At 46.3% G+C, this 22,918-nt stretch overlaps 1 protein-coding gene across 2 annotated transcripts in view; it reads left to right on the forward strand.

The window, feature by feature from the left end:
• Positions 1 to 22,918, forward strand: part of PDE6A (phosphodiesterase 6A) — a 62,320-nt gene that overhangs the window by 17,261 nt on the left and 22,141 nt on the right. For both annotated transcript variants that reach the window (XM_045036991.1, XM_045036995.1), the window contains exons 6-14: positions 4,138 to 4,202; positions 10,267 to 10,333; positions 12,988 to 13,035; positions 16,212 to 16,361; positions 16,862 to 17,005; positions 18,639 to 18,704; positions 18,918 to 19,064; positions 20,296 to 20,403; positions 22,071 to 22,180. In XM_045036991.1, coding sequence (XP_044892926.1) covers positions 4,138 to 4,202; positions 10,267 to 10,333; positions 12,988 to 13,035; positions 16,212 to 16,361; positions 16,862 to 17,005; positions 18,639 to 18,704; positions 18,918 to 19,064; positions 20,296 to 20,403; positions 22,071 to 22,180 — 905 coding nt within the window. The remainder of the gene's footprint in view (positions 1 to 4,137; positions 4,203 to 10,266; positions 10,334 to 12,987; positions 13,036 to 16,211; positions 16,362 to 16,861; positions 17,006 to 18,638; positions 18,705 to 18,917; positions 19,065 to 20,295; positions 20,404 to 22,070; positions 22,181 to 22,918) is intronic.

Raw genomic sequence — 22,918 nt, forward strand, 5'->3', positions numbered from 1 at the left:
TGTCACCCCTGAGCTTTATCTCCAAGTCACCTGAGCTGGATTTGTATCTTCTGGAAATTTAGAAGTGGAGGAACTGGAATAGTGATCACCCTAGCTTTCAGACACCACCAACTGCAGTCAATTCTTCAGTCAATTGATCAACTTCTTGATCAATTCAAGAAGTTTTGATTTCACGGAAGTGACCAGCACACTTATGGCTAAGACTTTCCTTTCCCAAAACCCTCCTACATCTCAGGTAGCAGGGGCTCAGTCCTTGTAAGAGTACAAGGTATTAGGTTGTGATGGAAAAGGTCAGAAGGCAAAGAACTATGGTTTTGGTTGGTTGGTAACCTGTAGGGCGAACTCGGTCAAAAAATCCTTTGGGTCCTCGATTTTCCCATCTATGAGGTACTGTCACTAAACTCATCTCCATAGTCAGTTCCAGGTCTAGGACACAGCTAGTGAGGGGACACACATAGGCCTGAACTGGGGCACAGAAACAACATGACAAGACTGGCCCAAAGTAAATCTTCTAGAAAGATTGGGCTTGGAAAGAACAAGCCTGAGTTCAGACCCCTGTTCCACCAGATAGTTGCGTGGCCTTGGGCAACCTCTCTAAGCCTCACCTTCCTCATCTGTAATGCCTGGATGATCCAAATGGCCGGCAGGACCATGGTGGCTAAAGCAAATCAAACACTGACATACACTAGGCATCCAATCATCATGGCTACCTGGGTTGAATCTTATTATCTGCAGGGTACTTTACCTGGAGTATGTTATCTACTCTTCTCAACAAGTTTATAAAGGAAGTATCATTATCCCCATTTCATGGTTGAAGAGATTGAAGTCAGGAAGGGTCACTTCATTTGCCCGAATTCGAACGCAGGGTGCTTTTCTTCCTGGTAACTCATTACAGCCATGTTTTTTAGCATTCCCTCTCACCTCGTAACGCCCTCACACTTTCTCTGTCACATTCACCTGAGAAATACAACTGTTGTCTGGACTTTGACCAATTAGCCTCCCCAAGTCACGGGTCTAAAGATCGCCAACAGCAGCTACACCTCACTTCATCTCCTTTTAAAAGTAAAAATGTTGTACATGTGTGTGTTTTCATTATTAAAAACATATACAGGCTAGTTAGCCTTCATGGAAAAAACAAAAAAAAATAGCACTCATTTAAAAACTGGTATATTTCCATGCAGGTAATTTTGCTATGGCTGTGTTTGTGGCTCTCTCAAAGACCCTTGTGTTAAAGCCTTCGCTGCTCAGGTGGTAGGTAACAAAAGTGCTCATTGACAGCTCAGTTTTGACTTTCCAACGGCTGGTGAATTCTTAACATGAATATGTTGCTTGAAGTCGACTCAGCTGAGCTCCAGTGCGTGAAAGCAGCTCTATTTACCTAAAGCACACTGATCTTTTTGTTGCTTTCTGTGAAAGCAAATTGATTCTTCCGTGGGCTTTAGAAAAAAGTCCATTTCTACCCTTTCTGAAGGAGCCTTGTGGAGATCCATGGATAGGACAGCCTGGGCGGCCCAGGGAGCCCACAACTTGCCTCTGTGAGCAGGAAGCAGCCCACACCCGAGAACAGATGGCTTAAAACAAAGACCTGAGGAAGGTTGAGAAGGTCATAGAAGTTGACTTCCTTTTCCTCACAGGGGGACATTTAGCTACACCAAAGTCTCAGTAGATAAGGCGGCCATCTTTGCTTTCAGGAACTGCCTACAGGGTACAACTTCACTTTAAAAAATGTCCTTAGCACAATTTGTTTGCATTTATTGAAAAAGTAATACATGAGGGGCGCCTGGGCGGCTCAGTCGGTTCAGTCTCCGGCTTGATTTCAGCTCAGGTCATGATCTCATGGTTCACGAGTTCAAGCCCCGCATCAGCTCTCCATTGACAGCATGAAGCCTGCTTGGGATTCTGTCTCTCTCCCTCTGTCTCTGCCCCCTCCCTGCTCTTACTCTATCTCTCAAAATACATAAGTAAACTTAAAAAAAAAAAAAAGTAACACATGAGCCGATGAAAAGCTCACACATTACAAAAGGATATGCCACAGAAATCTAGCCTCCCCCGAGCTGGCCAGTGTGAGCAGTCTGTCCTTCCAGGAATGTCTACGGACACCCAGATACTCCTCGAATTCTACCACCAGCACCATCCTCAACAAATGGGATGATTCCGTTTTGTGCCTTCGTTTCTCAGCTTGGGATCTTCCCCTATCAGCACAGATACAGCTACACTGTTCTGGAGACAGGCGACGTATCTGCTGGATGCAGGCACTCAATTTGGTTAGCCAGTCTCCTGATGATGACATTATGTTGTGTCCAGACTTTGGAAAGCAGTCTGGCTGAGGCCCCCGGATGGGGCAAACGATGTTTTGCCCCCCATTTAGAAGTGTAACTGTAGGATTCATTCCCACACGTGGAATTGCTGGTTCAAAGAAGACGTGCATTGTAATCTACGAGGGATACGGCTACCCACCCAACAACAATCTTAGAAGCACAGTTGGGAAGAACTTTGGCGATTATCTAGTGTCAGTTTTAAAACGGTCTGAATGTCCTTAGACCCTCTCCACTTCCACGGTGGTTGCCGTGGCCAGGGAGTAATGGGGGAGAGGTACAGGAAAGGCCATGAGAGAGAACAAAGACAGATGCAGGATCTCCGGGTGCCCAGCTCTGCTTCCATCAGGGCAAATGGAAGAAGCACACACCGTTAGTTTTCCAGCTGGGGAAACTGAGCCCCCAAGAGCGCACACAGTAGACCCAAGACCAGAACGTGACCCTTTTTGGGAGCCGCTGATCGGCATGAGCAGACCCTCTCCCTCTGGAGCCTGAGGAAGGTCAAGATCACCTGTCAACCAAATGGACATTCAGACACCCTTGACTGGATCAGGAATTTCTCTTTGTGGAGGTTCTGAGTCAGGAGACCAAGATAGGGCGTAGGTGTCTCCATTGAAATCTCTAGAGCAGGACTTCTCAAAGCACTGCAGGCAAGGAACACTTGTTGTTACTGTTGTTGTTATTTTAATTTCCAACCCATTTTGGACCGATACTTTTCAAAATGTGATAACAATGTATAACTAGAAAAAAAATTTTTTAAGACATATAAAATGTAAATCCCCTCCCCCTTTTCATTCGTGTCAACAGCCCTAACTTCACTCAGTCAAACTGCCATAAAAGTTTCTAAACACTCTCAATTTCTGTTTTTATCTCAGCATGGAAGGGTACCAAATAGTTTGCAGACAGTCCCAGTCCAGGGGCTATACTGTGAATAGCCCTGCCCTGGGTAAGAGTGACGCAGAGAGTAAAACACTCTTTTAGGTTAACATAACGTTACGTTTAAGTGGCATCACAGGAAGGGTCCTGAGCATAGGAGTCAAGGCTTAGCTTCTGGTCCTGGCTCACTGTCTACTGTAAGTAAGTCCCTTCCTCTCTCTGGGTCTCAGTTTTCCCATTTGTAAAATGGTTTCTAACCTGCTCATCACAGGTGGGTGTTGAGAGGATCTAATAAGGTGATGGAATTTTCCCTGGAGAGCTAAGGGAAAGGAGCCATGTGCCAATATCCCATTACATGTTAGGAAGTCAGGTGACTGAACACACCTACTTTAGAGAATGGGAGTTCTCATGGTGCAAGGAGGTGTGAGGGATGGAAGAGGTGGAAATTGAGTTGGGGGGCACGAAGCAAGATTGGGAAGACAGGTCTGGAAGAGCTGACACAGCAAAGAGAGCAGCTGAGTGATGGGTGTGAAGGAGAAAAGGGGGCCGTGACCCTGGAGCTGAGCCCTGCAGGGATGGCTGAGTTGAGACAGGAGTCTCCTTCCCACCTCCCTCTCTCCCTGGACTCCAGAAAGCAGTCTTTCACTCTTTGTCCTTGTACTTAACCCCCAGCTCCCTTTGGAACCGCTTCCTATCCCTCTTTCCCAGATCCCAGCCCCTGCCTGGCCACCCTGAACTGGTTCCAAGGTTAAGCATGCTGAATCATGAGTCAGCTGAGGACAGTGAGCTCAGGGGCAGCTGGGCTACGCCCTTAGAGGGCCAGGCTGGTGTTTCTAGAAAACCACAGGGCATATGGTTGAAAACAAGCCTTGTCTCATGGACACACTCAAGCTGAAGTTTTGTCTCTGGCTGTCAAGTTATATATTTCTTTATCTCTTTTGCCTAGGAAATCAACTTTTACAAGGTCATTGACTATATCCTGCATGGCAAAGAAGACATCAAAGTAATCCCGTAAGTTTCTTCAAAACCTATAGAATTGTAGGCACATTATCAATATCTATAGATACTCATTCCAAGACCAACACTAAAGCAAACCCAAGAAGGCCACGCACTTGGTTAGAGACAGGTAGAACAGTAAGGAGACGGTGTGGAAGAGTGGAAAGACCGCACAGGTTGGGAAAAGAGGCTGGATTTTGAATCAGCTTCTGGTAGTTCCAGTCCCAGGCGTCAGTTCTCCATCTACAGAATGCGACCGTGGGATCTGATCAGAGATTTCCAGTGGTTTTCTGTGGAGGCACATCTGGGGCCCATACAGGAGGGTGAGGCAAAGGCAAGAAGCTGGTAAGGAAAGCAACTCAGTCCCCAAGGAAAGTTTATTCTCTATTGTCCTCTCTTGCCTGGCCTTGGAGGATAATGGATAATGAGAAGGAAAGAACTCCCAGAGAGCAAGGCCTCCACCTCCCTGTAAGTGGTAAGGACTCAAAGGCCGTTTTAAGATTCTAACAGTCAAGAACCTTGAAAAGGTAAAAGCTTGTACTTTTTTGGTCAGTAGTTCACTATCAAAACTTAGCTGCCTTGTTATCCATTTGAATCCTCTCTGTGTGCTAAGAGGCACGACCCACAGTTCTGTCTTGAAACCGGCTCACTTTCTCACTGAATGGCAGACATCTTCGGTCAAAATCAGACTCCGTGGGATTTACCGTAGGTCACCTTAACCCTTAAACAAGTGGGTGCAAAAGGTCACAATGGAGTCCCTCCTGGTCGCTAGGTTGAATTATAATAATCCTGTCACTCAGATAACCCAGTTCTTGGGTTTACCTTTGACTGGTTGGGGATGAGAGACTGCTTCAAACTCTTGAGTTTCTGGGTTTTCCCTGCTCATCCTTGCATAAAAACTGATTGTTTCCTAAGCTTCTCCCTTTCTTTTGCTGTTGTTGTCTCAACCTTATCAAATGCGTACTCTTTTTTTTAAGTTTATTCATTTATTTTGAGAGAGGCAGAGATAGCATAAATGGCAGAGAGAGAAGGAGTCAGAGAACCCCAAGCAGGTTCCGCACTGTGAGGGAACTGTCAGCGTGGAGTCCCACACACGGCTTGAATTCATGAGACCATGAGATCATGACCTGAGCCGAAACCAAGAGTTGGATGCTTAACTGACTGAGCCACCCAGGTGCCCCTCAAATGCATACTCTTTAACCACTCTGTATTCTGACTCCTTTTCTAGAGGTATAAGTTTATTAAACTCATTATCTGTGTTATAAGTTACCACAGGTCATAGTCTTCCCCCCATGTTGTACCAGTGTTCATCAAGCATCATATCCTTCTAGCTTTTGAAAACATTCACTTTGCTACCTTCCACCCAGTACCTAAGCTAAGTCACATATTTTAGGTTCTTTGTTATGGCAGCACCCTGTTTCTGATAACAATTTTTGTATTAAGATAGGCCAGGCTATGTTATGGTAACAAAACCTTAAGACGTTAGTTGTATAAACAGTAAAAATTTGTTTATCATCCCACTACATGTAAATTGAGGTTGGTGGGTGTGAGGTTGGTTGGTGGAGTATCATGCATGGATTGTAGTCGGGCAGGGACCACAGCTGATAGAGCAGCCACCATTTTGAACCTTGGGAGGTTGACTAACTTGCCAGAAGGAAGCTAGAACAGGACAAAACAGATACTAACTCTTAAACATCCCTTTGGAAGTGGCCCCCTTCACTTCTTTTCACATTTCATTGGCCAGAGCTGGCGTATAGCCACACCTAACTTCAAGCAGACAGACAGAGAATGCAACCCTCTTGTGTGCCCAGGAGTGAGAGCCAAAATACTTGCAAATATCCTGACTGCCAAACTATGTGCCATCTAAACTAAGAGAGGGGAGGGGTGCTTGGGTGGCTCAGTCGGTTAAGCGGCCGACTTCAGCTCAGGTCATGATCTCGCAATCCGTGAGTTCGAGCCCCGCGTCGGGCTCTGGGCTGACAGCTCAGAGCCTGGAGCCTGTTTCAGATTCTGTGTCTCCCTCTCTCTGACCCTCCCCCGTTCATTCTCTGTCTCTCTCTGTCTCAAAAATAAATAAACATTAAAAAAAATTAAAAAAAAATAAACTAAGAGAGGGGAAAACTGAATAGTAAGTGAATGGCTAATTGAACCAAAAGAAGACAAAGTAAGGTTTAGAAAGAACATAGAACAGGTGGGAAAAAAGTAAAAAGTGCACATTAAGATAATATTTAAATCAAAATATACCAATAATTACTTTAAATATAAGTCAATTAAATGTCCCAGTTGAATGACAAAGATTGCCAACCTGGATGAGAGAGAAATCTATCATATTTCATTGGTTCTAAGATGTATAGTTTTCTACTTTTTGACATTTCTGAAACAGAATCAATGACACTGTATAATTGCTATCAGCCAGATGGCAGTCATGATGTAGTTGTTATTGACTGTCTATGCATGAACTTGGCCATGACCATTCATATTGCTGGGACTTCAGCTGAGTTATGTGCACTGTTGGTTGTACCCATATTGAATTTAATTGCCATATAAAGTAACTAAAAGAGAGTATATACTATAACACAGCACTGAAACAAAAAGTTGTTTTGAATGGCACAAAAAGATAAGAAAAGGTGTGGAATATAAAAATCTGTTTCTAAATTCTAAAAGAGGGGCACCTGGGTGGCTCAGTCGGTTAAGCATCCAACTTTGTCTCAGGTCATGATCTCACAGTTCATGAGTTCGAGCCCCACATTGGGCTGTCTACTGTCAGCCCAGAGCCCACTTCAGATCCTCTGTCCCCCTCACTCTCTGCCCCTCCCCTTACTCAACTAGAAGCTAGAAGGCCAAAGGCCCTATGTAGTCCAGAGGTGGCACAGGAGGAGCAGGTGTGAGAGGGGGCTGGAGGGGCAGACAGAAGCCGTCTATCACAACATCTCAAGAAATTAACAACAAACCCAAAGAATAAAGATAAGCCCAGAAATGAATAAAATATAAAAAGATAAATAATGAACAAATGCCAAAAGTTGGTTCCTTGAACAGATTCATGTAACTGACAAATTTCTGGCAAGACTGAACAAGAAAAATAGAGAGAACATCAAATGAGTTGTGTCAGAAATTAAACTGAGAATAACCACAGTAACACAAACATTAAAAAGACAAGAGGATAATTTGCCAAAAATACTTTAAATTTAGACCAGCCAGGCAAATCCCTGGAAATGGAAAACCTACTAAATACAAATCAAGAAGAAATAGAAAGCCGTAATAGTCTTAGAGCAGTAAAATAAATCAAAACCTTCCCACAAAGACACTCCAGGCTCAGATGCCTTCAGGGGTGAGTTCTACAAAATATTTAAGGAAGAAAGAATGCAATCCTCATGTGAATCATCTAGAAGAATAGAAAAAGAAGTGGCTGATATAAACTTGACAACAAAACCCAGCAAGGGCTACGTAAAAAAGGAATATTCAGGGGCGCCTGGGTGGCTCAGTCGGTTGAGCATCCGACTTCAGCTCAGGTCACGATCTCGCGGTCTGTGAGTTCGAGCCCCGCGTCGGGCTCTGGGCTGACAGCTCAGAGCCTGGAGCCTGTTTCAGATTCTGTGTCTCCCTCTCTCTCTGACCCTCCCCCATTCATGCTCTGTCTCTCCCTGTCTCAAAAATAAATAAACATTAAAAAAAAAAATAGGGGCGCCTGGGTGGCGTAGTCGGTTAAGCGTCCAACTTCAGCCAGGTCACGATCTCGCGGTCCGTGAGTTCGAGCCCCGCGTCGGGCTCTGGGCTGATGGCTCAGAGCCTGGAGTCTGTTTCCGATTCTGTGTCTCCCTGTCTCTCTGCCCCTCCCCCATTCATGCTCTCTCTCTGTCCCAAAAAAAATAAATAAAAAAAAACAAAACAAAAACAAAAACAAAAAAACAAAAAATAAAAATAAAAATAAATACAAGGGATGTAAGCAATGTTAAAAAAAAAAAAGGAATATTCAGATTAAGCTCACTTGTGGACATAGATGCAAATATCCTAAACGAATTTTAGCAACCAAGGAATGAAGAAGCCACAGGGATAAAAGGTACAGCATGGGGAATATAGTTAATGCTATTGCAATAGTGCTGTAGACAGATGATACACTTGTGGTAAGCGGGGTATAACGTATACAGTTGTCAAACCACTCTGCTGTATGCCTGAAACTAATGGAATCTTGTGTGTCGGCTACACTTCGATAAAAAAATAATTACTTTTTAAAATTTTAAGCAAATAATAACTACAAGGGATTCTATATCATGACCCAATTGGGTCTAATCCAGGAAGGCAGGGTTGGTTTTTAACATTCGAAACATCCATCAATACAGTTGGCTACCTTAAGAGAAACATGATATAATTATCTCCATAGAGAACTTTCTTGGCTTTCTAAAGAGAATTAAAAAAAAAATTTCTTTAAGTTTTATTTATTTATTTTGAGAGAAAGGGAGAGAGAGCATGTGTGTGTGTGAGCAGGGGAGGGGCAGAGACAGAGGAAGAGAGAGAATCCCAAGCAGGCTCCACACTGTCAGCGCAGATCCGAACGTGGGGCTCTATCTCACGAACCACGATATCATGACCTGAGCTGAAACCAAGAGTTGGGCACTTAACCAACTGAGCCCCCCAGGCACCCCCCACCCTCACCCCGCAAAAAGAATGTTTTTTTTTAATGTTTGAAAATACTAAGTATCAACAGAGACATGGAAGAAAGGAAAAGTCTAATAAACTGCTGTATCCTCTAGAGTGTATACCAGAAACAACCACTTCTGAAAAGTTGGGCTTTATCTAGTAAACTTGAAGACATGCACATCTTATAACTCAGTATTTCTACTCCTAGGTACACAGCATACAGAACTGAGAGCAGATACACATCAGACGTTCATACATCATTGTTCACATTAACCCTAAGCTGAGGGAAGGTGCCATCCGTCATTGAATGGATACTTGGTGCTATCGTTTTATAAGAAAAAACTGGAGTCGGTAAAACAAATGGATTACAGCGACATGAAAAAGAGACCAAATGAAATAACAGACCCTGTAGGGTTCCAGCCACATGAAACTGAAAAACAGGCAGAATTAAACTAGAGGTTACTAGAAAGCATACTTAGGTAGTAAAACTCTACAGAAAAGCAAGAGTGTAACTAATCATGTCAGAACGATGGTTACCTTTGGAGTCAGGGAGAGGGCTGCCATTGGCAGGGACAGGTCAGGAACTTCCAAGGTGCTGACAAGGTTGTTCTTGACCTGGGTGTGGTTTTATGGATGTTCACTTCAGAATGATTCATGAAGATTTTAATGTGTTTCTCCACGTTTGTATTTTTTTCTCACAACAAACAAGCATAATCTTCCAATAAATAAAAGATAATAATACTGGGGCCCCTGGGTGGCTCGGTCGGTTGAGCATCCGACTTCCCCTCAGGTCGTGATCTCACGGTTCTTGAGTTTGACCCCACGTTGGGCTCTGTGCTGACAGCTTGGAGCCTGGAACCTGCTTCAGATCCTGTGTCTCCCTCTCTCTCTGGCCCACCCCTGCTTACACTCTGTCTCTCAAAAATGAATAAATGTTAAAAAAAAGTTTTTAAAAAGATAATAATATCAAAAATAGTAATATTATCGTGAGGGATAAATCAGTATGTAAAGCACCCAGCTTAGTGCTTGGTACGTGGTAGGAGTTCACCATAGATGTGTTTCCTCACTCTCTCTCTCTCTCTCTCTCTCTCTCTCTCTCTCTCGATGGTATTAAGCTACCTCTCTCCGTATAAGTATTAATGGAAACGATGGGCTTCTTTTTGCTCAGCAGTCAATAACAGTATGCTGAATGAATCTTGTCCTTTTTCTTGGATCGTCAAACTCAGCATGCACTTATAAAATATTGTATTCATCAGGCTTTTTTCCATGTCTAAATTTGAATAGTAAGATGCTTAGATAAGATTTGGGGGTCATTGAGGCGTAGTGAACGTAAGCAGGGACTGGGACCCCCCCAAGAGAGTAGAGGGGGGACAAGACCCAGATTCAAGGGTTTCGTCCAACTGTCCCTATATCAAAAGTTACCAGTTGTCTTTGGCCTTTACAGGAACCCACCTCCTGATCATTGGGCTTTAGTAAGTGGTCTCCCCACTTACGTCGCCCAGAATGGCCTGGTAAGTAATGCAACTTTGAAGGGGGAGGGTCTTGAATCGTTGGAAGTGTGAAAGGATTTCAGATCGAGAGAGTAGGAAACACGGCGGGAAGTGAGTCTCTAAAAGCCTGAGTCTCATTCCTCAGTTCGCTTGACCCTTGGTGCACATCACCCCATGTTTGAGCCCGGTCACCCCTCTTTAGCCTTCCCCAGGCACACGCTACACAACGCTGCTCCTGTAGCGAGAAGTTTACTTGTTGAACATTTTCAATGTACCAGGCACTGCCGTTGGCTCTGGGGATGGAAAGACAGATGCATCAGAGATAGTGTCTGTTCTGAAGCTCGTAATCAACTGGGGAGATATTTTAAACAGATTCTTCTACTCCAGTGTGATAAGGGCACAATAGAGATTTACCGGGTATAGTCTAGGAGCACAGGGTAGGGGGCATCTAAACTAGCCTTTTCTTCCTAGAGTGTCGGTCTGAGTTGAGTTTTAAAATAAATAGGGTCTTAGGCAGATAAGAGCAGGAAAGGGAAGTCAGGTGGAGGCAGCGACGTGGGCAAACACGGGCCTGGAGGTTTGCACAGCAAGGTGTATGCAGTTGAGTGTGGCTGGAGTATTAGGTTTGAGATAGAAAGCCTTCAACAGACGAGCCTCGTGAGGGAAAGAAGCTCCAGATAGCAGTGGCCTTGGATGCCTTGGATGGGACTTCAACCTATAGGCACTGAGTTTTTAAGCAAGAGATTGACACGGTCAATTTCCATGTTAACAAGATAACTCTGAGAGCTCCCTGGAAGATAGATCTGAAGATATTAAGAGGCAGAGCAAAAAGCACATCCTTACAAGCAAGAGAAGACGGGCATCTCAAGAAAGGCACGGGCAGCGAGGAGGGCTCTCGTTAGCAGCAACAGCCAGTGAGGGCCTACGAGCCGCGCAGTAAATAAATTTGCTCATTCAATACGCACGCAGGTCTGACAGAGACAAGATGAAGAGAGGGAGACCAGGGCTCAGATCTAATATCAGGAGGGTAAAGTTGGCAGGACTTCATGATCATGGGCAGAGAGGGAGGGAGAGAGAAGGGTCAGGGCTGATCTCAGGCTTCTGGACTGGATAAGCAGTGCTGACCAGAGGGTTGGATGCGAGGTGATGAGGTCAGTTTCAGACAAGATGACACGGAGACGTTTTTAGGCAGCAAATGTCCAGTGGGCAGCTGAAGAGATGACTCTGAAGCTGTGGAGAGAGAGGAGAGCTGGAGACAGGGGACTTGAAAGACATCAGGACCAGATGGTTCTGGAAACCATGTGTGTGGATGAAGTCACCAGGGAGAGTGAGAGGGACCTGGGGTGGGATGCTGTTGGGTGCCAGCATTTAAAGACTAAAGAGGAGCGTGTGAAGGCTAGAAGGAGGGTTCAGAGGTATCTGGAGACCCAGGCGGGAGTAGGTGTCGTGGAAACCGAGGAAGTAAAGCGATTCAACAAGGAGAGAGATGGCCAAGCAGCAAAAGCGATCTAGTGAGATTGGCAATTAGGTCACTGGCGGCCCTGATGAGAGCGGGTTTGGTGGTGAGGCAGAGGTGGAAGCTGGCGTGGGGTCTGCGGAGGGGTGGATGGATGATAAGCAGGTAGAGAATCACAAAAGAAAAGAAGAGAAAAAAGCCTGGGTGGGTTGCTACTGGGACCGTGTTTGGGTGAAGAGAGATTTCACGTTCAAGGATGGGAGAGACTCAAGCAAGCTCATGGCTGAGGGAAGGAGCCCTCAGAGAGGTCAGGGGTCAGGAGAGAACAACGGCAACTGATGGAAATGGTCCAAAGAGAGGCCAGAGGGATGCGGCAGTAGGTAAGCAGCTCTTGAACAGGAGCAGAGACAGACAGCTCACCCTCTGAGACCACATGATGGTCAGGGCCAATGGGACAGGCAGGGTCACTTCAAATCCTTTGGGTGCCTTTTTGAGAACTTGGAAAAAGCATGCCTTCTCAGTGGGTGCAAAGAGAAAGACTAGGGGCGTCCCTCTGCAAGTCAAGAACAAGCTGGAGATTAACTCCCAGGCAGCCCTTCAGTGGTGTGCTTTTGTGCAGTGTGCACACCATGCAACTGTACACGGTGGCCCCAAGGGCAGGGCTCTGGAGGGGTGAGGTACGTCCCATCCATATGGTAGGGTTAACTAGTTCAATTTTTAGGAGACGAATGTGGCAATATAAAACCAGAGCTACAACACTTTTATTTCTCATTCTACTTTGGGGTTTATGCCCCCAGAAAAAAACTCCTTCCTTAACAAAACAAACAATACCAAACCCAAATGTAACGGACTGAAAGATGCTTAGAGTAGCATTACTTATATTAATAGTAACAAAAACGGGATACCACCCAAACATTCAGCAAAAGGGGGACAAGCAAATGAGATACTATGCAGCTGTTAACAATGACAAATTGTAGCCTTAATTTCTTTCAAAGCTTAGAAATGACTGAGGAAGCAAATGGCAAGAACTAATGTTCGTCCAGGTAGCTTTTCTGTCCAATAACCTCAGTTAATCATTCAAAGCCATCTTGAGCATGTCTACCTAATGAAAAGAATGTGAACGCCTTGGGCAAGGACATAGCATTTCTGAAAGCAGGGCTTCACTAGGTATGCTATCGCGACTAATCACAGCTCTGTTATTCCTCCCCATGGCTTTCAGATTTGCAACATCATGAATGCGCCTGCGGAGGACTTTTTCGAATTCCAGGCAAGTCATTTTTTGTTTGATCTCTTAGTCATATGATGTTTTTCCCCCCAAGAGGAGTAGGATCCATTAAAATCCGTCTATTTATTGGGAGGCAGTCTCGATAAAGTGAAAATGTGGATGGAAAAAAGTCATGTGCCCATGGAAGTGGGGAGAGAGCTAGTTTGGTAAATTCCAAGGTCCCGTTTGGTTTTAATGTTCACACCCTTTGCTTTCTGGCCTCAGGACCTTTGTTTATGCTGTTCCCCTACCCCCCCCCCCCCCCAACTATCGTGTCCTGCCCAAATCCTCTCTGCCCTTCAATATAACCTCAAACGCTATGAAACTTCCGTGGAGTTTTATTCTGTTTCTTCTGGCTAATATCGTTTCTGTCTCCTTGGGCTTTTCATGGAATATTGTTTAACACTCCATTTGATTTTGCCCGTCTTTTCTACGAATGTTTATGAAGGGCACCCGCTGTGCCAGGAATTGACACAGCACTACACTGGCTGCCGTAGTGGACCAGACAGACATGGTCTTTATCTCAAGAGGGCTCATGATTATATGGGGAGAAAGGCCATGGAGTGCTGGTCAGAGGACAGAGGGACAGAGGAAGGGATCTCTCTGGAGACCTGACTTAATCTGGAATTAATCAAGGAATAATAATTGAGAAATTATGTTTGGGCAGCAAAGAAAGGGGAGAAGACTGCAGGAGGGAGAGGGCTTGTTGGAAGGACCTACAGTAGACCAGTGGATTTGAGTCAGAGGCAGATCAGACAGTGCCAAGAGGAGATTCTAGAGAAGTAGACTAAGGCCAGATGACGCACGGCCTGGAAAACCATGCCGGGGAGTTCTCTCCTACTATATTTCCCTTCCTTATCTTTTATTACCCTTCCTTGATTTCAGATTAACTCTCCTCAGCAAAATACCAGCTTCCTTTGGCCAATGGTTGGGCCTTATCTTTCTTGATATTTCCAGCTCCTGTAAATATTTGTTGAGGTTAGCACACTCGATATAAGAAAAACAAATCATTAGCAGTCAGGAGCTAACTAAGAAGAAAATAAAAACGTCTCTTAGAAAAATTCATGAATTATTTTTTTACTCCTTGAAGAGCATGTTGAAAGAGCTTCGTGAGGCTATCCTTCCAAAGCTAAAGTTGCACATCTTGGTTTAGGGTTTTGACCGTGACCATGGGACAAGCCCAAAGTGTTGTCACGTGTTGCTAACCTGATGGTATCCGTACAGAACTTGGTCTCTACTCAATTAATTGCACGTACCCACATGAAAAAATCAAATCTGATCTCAATTTTAGATTCTAGTCTTCTTCCTCCAACTCATTCTCTACAAAGTAGTTTGGGTAGTTTTGGAAACATGGGTTGCATCAAGTACCTTCTCTGCTTAAAAAATCTTTAATGTTTTCTCATTTCGCTTTCAATAATAAGCTGTCTCCTTATCATGGCCTTCAGAAGGAAGAACTTCCCCAAAGGTTAAGTAGAGAGCTGGGGTGGGGGGGCGGGGAAGGCAGACCTAGAACTCATGTTTCCAGCGTTACTGAAATCATCACCACTGTCGTTGTTGTCGTGGTCACTGTCCTCGTCATCATCTCACCACCTTAAGAATCTTGGAAACTTTCTGGGGCCCCTCGGTGGCTCAGTCAGTTAAGCGTCCGACTTCGCCTCAGGCCATGATTTTGCGGATCATGAGTTCAAGCCCTGCGTGGGGCTCTGTGCTGACAGCTCAGAGCCTGGAACCTGCTTCGGGTTCTGTGTGTCTCTCTCTCTCTTTGCCCCTCGCCTCCTTGTGCTCTGTCTCTGTCTCTGTCTCTCTCTCTCAAAAATAAATAAACATGAAAAAAAAAAAGAATCTTAGAACTTTCAAACTAGAAGACTCTCCAAGTACAGGAAGCCTTCCTTGATTTCCTTCCCTCCTCTGGTTCCCCCAGTATCATAACAAACTCCCCACGAGTAGTGCAGTTGCTCCTTGACCTTCTAGATTACAAGCAACCTGAGGACAACCTTTGTGCCTTATTCGCCTTGTTTTATTTTCAGCTTCTAGGTCAGTTTCTTGCACGTTATAAAATGTCTGATATTTTATGAATTGGCACAAAAAGCATCTAGAAATTACCTCGTCCAGTCGTCCTCTTGTTATAAATGATGAAAATGAGGCTCTGACAGATGGAAAATGACTCACAAAGGGGACCTTGAGATTGACCAAGAAATTTCACCTCCGTTTTCTCGTATGTTCCACGAGGCACATATTCTTGCTACCGTCCCCATCTACAGATGAGAAAGTTGAGACCCACCGAGATAAGATGACATGCCGAAAGTAACAGAAAGTCACGTCAGGAGTCAAGAGTCAAGAGCTAAACAAACAAACAAAACCTTTAATTGTGGCGTTGTTAAGCACATTCCGGCACTTGGTGGCTTGAGAGAGAAAGAGAAAGAGAGAGAGAGAGAGAGAGAGAGAGAGAGAGAGAGAGAGACTGTATCTGCGAATAATCAGAAGCAGGTGAAACACTCTAGACGACTTTAATCTGTTGCCAAAATAGACAGGTGAAAAACAAAGCACAGAGAGGAGCCAAAGGTTTTGTTTACACAGCTACAATCTGATTCGATAGGCTTGTTGCCCACCTACCCGCAGAGTCCCTAGTCGTTTCGCAGTTTTCATTTTGTACGTATTACCTGGAAAGCATGGGCACTTTTTAAATATACCTAAATAGCCTGTGCGGCAGAAAGTCTGAAAGTTGTGATGCCCAGAGTCACGTGAACTACATTGCCTGTTTAAACACATCTGAACCCCTTTGATTATCTCTAGTTTCCTCTCTTTTGCACATGTTGTTGATAACGAGCAGACCGAATTATTGTTCCCTTGTCCTTTTCTGACTGCTATTTCTTTTTCTTTAAGTTGATTTATTTATTTTGAGAGAGACAGAGACGGCGCTAGTGAGGGAGGGGCAGAGAGAGAGGGAGACGGAGAATCCCAAGCGGGCTCCACACCGTCAGCACAGAGCCCGACGCGGGGCCCGAACTCACGAAACGGCGAGACCGTGACCCGAGCTGAAACCAAGAGCCTGACGCTTAACCGACCGAGCCACCGGGCGCCCCTCTGACCGCCATTTCTAGGCCCAGTTCTGTCCAGACTTCTGAATGAAAGGTCCTCCCGAGCAACAAATGTGTAACCCACTCTGGCTTCTCGTGCAGAAGGAGCCTCTGGATGAGTCCGGATGGATGATCAAGAATGTCCTTTCTATGCCAATTGTGAACAAGAAGGAAGAGATTGTTGGGGTGGCCACGTTTTACAATCGCAAAGATGGGAAACCCTTTGATGAGATGGACGAGACCCTCATGGAGGTATGGTTTGCGAGGAGGCCTTTGCCGTGGGGTTTCCGAGGTGGCTTGTTGCAAGCGTGCTGGGGGACCCTCACCCCTGGTAGCCGCTCCCCCGACGCTGCCTCAACGTCCGCTTTCTTCGCCCTCACTTCGGCATTGCCCGTGTCGTCAGAGAAATCCACACTCCCCTTAAAACCACTTTGAATTAACACACTTCACCTCTCCGCGTTTTTAGGATCACCCTCAAAATGAGAATACCTCCTGCCCCCCCACAGGCCCAACACGTTCCCCTTGTGCGAAGGTATTAGGTGCTTTATCTGTGTTGGTGCTTTATGAGAAAGCGCGTTCTCGTCCATCGTTTTCTCTTATCCTCACAACATCTCTTTGAGGAGGGCAGCGCCCAGCTTATGGAACCCACCTCACGGCCGAGGAAATGGAATCTTCAAGCCTTGGCCTCAACTGCAGAGGCAGGATCAAGCCTGGGTGTTCTGCCTCTGAGTCTTCTTTTTCCTCCCTTGCAGTCTTTGGCTCAGTTCCTGGGCTGGTCCGTCTTAAATCCCGACACCTATGAGTCAATGAACAAACTTGAAAACAGGAAGGACATTTTCCAGGACATGGTAAAATACCACGTGAGGTGTGACAACGAGGAGATCCAGACGATCCTGGTGGGTAAAGCTCTCCTGTTGTTTCTGCTCTAGCAGCCACTGCATCCTGGAGATGTGGCCAGAGCCATACTAAAGCTCCATGAAGGCAGGGACAGGTAGGCTTGCCTTCCACGGGGATGCCCCTGGCCCCTCACGACGGACGGATGGATGGATCCATGCATATCAGCAAGTCACACAAAATGGCCGCCCCGTGTGGCCGGGGGACAGCTGTCCCTCACGCATCACCTCAGTTGTAGGGCCGGATCTTGGCTTCACAGCTCCAGAAATTCCGTTTTTCACTGTGCCGAGGGCTGATTTGGTAGGAGAGATAGAGTCGCCCAACCACAGCCTCTACTCTCAGAGGAATCTCTATCTGACAGCCCAGTGGACGATGGTCAGTTTCTCAGAGACTCCCTCTAGGGGGTTGACTCATGTAGGAACCCAATCAGATCGCAGAGGAGTTGGGTGAGCCAAGAAGTATGACAGAAGGAGTTGGAGGTTCCTAGGCATCCCTCACACAGTTTAACCACGTTGTAGTTTATGAGGCAATTTTACACTTATAATATCGTTTGACGCTCACAATGGCCCACTAAGGTGGGCAGGGTAAGGGTTTCTATCCCCACTGTAGATATGAAGAAACTGAGGCCCCCAAGGGGGAAGTAACCTGTCCCCTAATCACCCAGGGGACATTAAATAGGTCTCACTCATTAAATAGGTCTCACTCAACCTTTGTCCGAATAATGAGCAAATTCTCCACCACTCTTATGAATGGACTGCCTTGTGAGGTAGTGAGCACCCTGTCAAGAGAGGCATCCAAGTAGAGGCTGGATATGAATTTACCAGGGATGCTACAGAGGAGAGTCCTGCCTGGGGTAGGAAATTGGATGAGGCGCTTTCAAAGACACGTGGGAATTAGTGATTCACCATTACTGGGATTTTGTTCTCAAAAAGACCGCGATCTTAGAAGTAAACTGAGTTAGCCAAATGGCATTGGATAGGATGCCCAGCTAAGCTCCCAAGACCTTGCTTATAGACCTCGCAAGTTGAAACAAAACAGGCCAATGTTTTCAGAAGTGATTTCTTAAGCTGGGAACATATCACAACACCTCTGACAATTTCATCTCAATAACTGATACGTTCAAAGGAGAAAACATCTAGTGTGGGTGAACTGACACAATTCGCTTGTCTCAGTTCATGATTTCAGCCAAGTGATGGGTATGTGGGCACTATGCAAGCATAGCTTCAGTGAACCAGTTAATCAGAAACAAGCAACTGGGTCCAGGTCCCCACCCCACCCCCACCCCCACCCCCACCCCCGCCTCCTCTGGCACGTGCGTGGCGCAACAGGCCCAGGGAAGGAAGAAACTTGCCTTGAGTCAGGCAGCCAGAAGAAAAGGCAGAACCACGAACAAGACCTTCTGACTCCAAGTCAGTAATAATAACGACAAGAATATCAGCAACAACATTGTTGAATTCTAGTGCTTACGATGTGCCTAGCACTGCACTAAATGACTTACGTGCATGATTTAGTTTAGTTGCATGCTTTGTGTGTGAATTGGAGGAAAGGGAATGGAAATGGAAAGCGGAGGGACATGGAGACCCCAGATAAAGCAACTGATTTTTTTTTCTCTCTCTCTATTTTGGGCCCTGGCAGAAAACCAGAGAGGTGTACGGGAAGGAGCCATGGGAATGTGAGGAAGAGGAACTCGCTGAGATCCTGGTGAGCAGGGCAGGGCATCCCTGGCCCTCGCGTGTGACTCTTGCAGGGTGCGCCCTGAGCATGCGCGTGGTGGGGGGCTGTCTCTGCAAAGCAGGACCCTTGTCACTCTGCTCTGATCCTCCCGGCAGACGCAGGATGGGGACGGGGCTGGGTGGGGGAGAGACCCAGGAAGGCTTCATGTGCTCCAACCACTTGCCTCTGTTCCTTACCCAGCAAGGAGAGCTGCCAGATGCGGAGAAATATGAAATTAATAAATTCCACTTCAGCGACTTGCCCCTGACAGAGCTGGAGCTAGTGAAATGTGGGATACAGATGTACTATGAGCTCAAAGTGGTAGATAAATTTCACATTCCTCAGGAGGTAAGGTCGAAATAAACCTCTCTGATTTCCTTTTTTCTTTTCTTTTCTTGCTTGCTTTTTTTTTTTCTTTAACTCAATCTGCAAAGCCTCAAAAACAGTGCGCCCTCAGCTTGTAGGATTTAAAGCATTAGTCATGTTGCACAGATGAGTCATGTATCAGAAAAGAGACCTACAGTTCCTCTGAACTGTGGTGTTTTTGGGGGCATTGCTTCTTGAGGTGGGTTGTAAGGCACTGAGTTCTGAGGCTGTGAAGCAATGGCTACTTATAATCAAACAAAGGTGGGAAAGGCGGGTCAAACCAGTTCAAACAGGACTCTTCCCCTGCAGGATTCCTCTCAGTGTGCTGGGAATCTAGGTGGTTGGGGGAGGGACAGTGAAGGTGGGGCTGGGGGTGTGTTCCCTGCAGAATTTCCCAGATTTGTTTGATTAAAACAGTGGTTCTCAAAGTGCTGCCCCAAACCGCATCGGCATCACCTGAGAATGTATCAGCGCCAATTCTCTCTCTCTTTTTTTTTTTAAAGTTTATTTATTAATGAGAGAGAGAGAGAGCACAAGCAGGGGAGGAGCAGAGAGGGAGAGAGGGAGGGAGACACAGAATCCGAAGCAGGCTCCAGGCTGAGCTGTCAGCACAGAGCCCAACGCGGGGCTTGAACTCACGAACCGTGAGATCGTGACCTGAGCAGAAGTTGGAAGCTTAACCGTACTGAGCCATCCAGGGGCCCCAGTAGCACAAATTCTTACACACACACGCACACACACTTTCTCCCAGTTCTAATGAATCAGAAATTGTGTGTTTTAACAAGCCTTCTGGGTGATTCTGATGGGCACTCAAGTTGGAGACCCACTGATTTAGAGACTCCTTTTGTTTTCCTCTTGGGTAAAGCTCCTGACAGCATCTCCCAGGACAGTAGCTCTCCCGGGGCACAGTTTGGGAAACATTGATGAAGGTTAACTAGTGGAGTAAGTGGAGTGACTTACAGCTACCTGGTTTCATAACGACATCCATTTTCCTAGGATTTAGCAGCTTGCAAAGTGCTCTCACGGCAGGACTGCAGCTATTGCTGGCCCGCTCCTGTCCAGTGTGGGGGCTGGAGGACCTCCCTCAGGAGGCGGGGCCTCAGACCTCACTGCTTGGGACCTCCCTCAGGAGGCGGGGCCCCAGACCTCACTGCTGGGGAGACTCCCTCAGGAGGCGGGGCTCCAGACCTCACTCTTGCGCGTGTGTTCGCAGGCGCTGGTGCGATTCATGTACTCGCTGAGTAAGGGCTACCGCAGGATCACCTACCACAACTGGCGGCACGGCTTCAACGTGGGGCAGACCATGTTCTCCTTGCTGGTGGTACGGCGGCGGTGGGATGGCAGCAGGATGGTGGCAGCTGGGGCTCCCATCACACCAGACGACCTCTGCACCTCCACCCGGCGGCCGCAGCGTTGCTCTCGATTTGTTGCTTTTTAAAACTGATGCAAAAAGAGTACATGCTTAGCATCTGTGAATTCCGAGCACAGAGAATCGTGTAAAATAAAAAGCGAAGGAAAGCTGCAGGCTAACCCCAACCCCAGTCCAGTTATTTAGAGAGAACCATAGCACAACGCCTTCCACGTTTTCTTCTAGAAGCGTCGAGATGTATTTTTACACAGACGCACACACTCACATGCACACACGGTTTATTTTATTTAGAGCCAATTGAATAATAATATCCTTTAAAATGCTTTTTTCATTTGAAAAAAATATAAGCCTATCAATCCCATTCTTCATATGTTTAATGTGTTATTGCGGTAAAATATACAGGACAGGAGACTTACCATTTAAACAACTTTTACGTGTACAGGTCAGTCAGTGGTATTAACTACGTTCCCAGTGTTGTGCAAACATCACCACAATCCACCTCTAGAATTTTTCATCTTCCCAAACAGAAACTCTGCCCCCATGAGACCACCGCTCCCCGTTCCCCACTCCCTGCCCCTGGTGACCTCTTTTCTCCTTTCTGTCTCTATGAATTTGACTCCCCTAAGTACCTCAGGTAAGTAATCTCGTACAGTATTAGCCTTTTTGTGTCTGACTTCTTTCACTCGGCATAATGTTTTCGAGGCTTCTCCATGATAGAATTTTATGGCCGCATAGTATCCTATATTGTTCAGATATACCATAATTTCTGTGCCCAGCCCCCTGTTGTTAGACACAGGGGTGGTTTTTGATCTTTCACGGTGACAGACACTGCCCCAGCGTCCTTGGATGGACGTGCCTATGTGTACCTGTGTCAGCCGTTTGGGCTCAGACGGTTCAGAGATATTTCATGTAAAAGTGTGTCCCATTCAGATTATGATGCAAATCTCTGCCCTTGTCCAGCCCCACTCATCCGCATTTCTTCTCTCACGTCTGGAACGGTCAGGCCAGAGTAAACACTGGGGCCGGGAGGCAGGGATTCTGGCCAGGCCACCACAGAAGGTGACAGTGACACCACAGAGACTTGATTTATTTCTTAAAGTCACAGAGTCAGCATCACGTCTCGCGAGCTCTTCCCCACCCTTTAGTCTAACACCCAGCATAAACAAGCAGTATGTGAGGGAGGATGGTCCTGGGCTGTGCTTAAACTATAGACCGGTTTGGATGGTTTGCTTTGCCAGTCTGGGCACGTTCAAAAACTGCCTGGATCCTAAAACCTGACAGTTGTGATTTCTCAACAACCATCTAGTCCAATGCCCTCCTCCTCCAGTGTGCAGATTGGGATACTGAGGACCAGGGGGATGATGGGACCATGTAAGGTCATTCAGGAGTAAGGTGACCAGCCATCCTCATTTGCTTGGGACTGTTCCAGTTAGAGCATGGAAAGTCCCGCATCCCAGAAAAACGCCCAGTCCCAGCCAAACATCTGGTCATGCTGTTGTGCCAGGGGAGAGTCAAGGTTACGCTTGTGTTTCTAAGCACCAGGCCCTGGCCCTCACACCTGCTCTGCTCCCCACCCCTGCAAGAAAGGAGTGAGTGGCACCCTCTGATTACTCTTCCAGACGGGAAAGCTGAAGCGGTACTTCACGGACCTAGAGGCCTTGGCCATGGTCACCGCTGCCTTCTGCCATGACATTGACCACAGAGGCACCAACAACCTCTACCAGATGAAGTGAGTTGGCCCTTACTGCCCGCCCCCTCTTCCTCCCACTCCTGGGATTCATTACCCAGATCTGAAAGGCTCTCAGACAGACTGACTCACTGGCTAAGGGGGAGTCCCACAGTTCACAGCTTCCTTCTTCCTCCTGCCCTTCTTCCTCCTGCGTAAACTCCTGTGATAGACAGAATAATGACCCCTAAATATGTCCATGCCCCAATGCCTGGATCCTGGGACTATGCTGCCTTGTATTCAAAAGGGACTTCACAGGAGTGATTAAAGATCTTAAAACATAGGGGTTATCCTGGATTCTCCCCATGTAGTTAGAAAAGTCCTTGTAAGAGGGAGACAGAAGGTCAGAGAGAGAGAGGATGCTTCTCCTCAGAGAGGAGAAGGATGGGCCACAGCCAAGCAATATAGGTGGTCTCTACAAGCTAGGAGGCAAGGGGAACAGATTGTCCCCTACAGACTCCAGAAGGAAAGTAGCTCTGTGGATGCATCTTACTCTGAACTCCAGAGCTGTAAGATAATAGATCCTTATTGTTTTAAGCCAATACATTTATAGTAATTTGTTATAGCGGTAATATATTAAACTCCCTCCCTCTCCTCCTTCCCCAGCTGCTGAACTCATTTAAGCCAAATGTTACGAATATGAACTGATGCTGGTTCATTCATTCACTTTGTATTTTGTAATGCTCCTAGTGTGAGTGTGGTAGGCCCTAGGAGGTAGGCAAAGGAGGTACCATGGCAGCA

This window comes from Felis catus, chromosome A1, assembly GCF_018350175.1.
Source record: "Felis catus isolate Fca126 chromosome A1, F.catus_Fca126_mat1.0, whole genome shotgun sequence".
NCBI lineage: Eukaryota > Metazoa > Chordata > Mammalia > Carnivora > Felidae > Felis > Felis catus.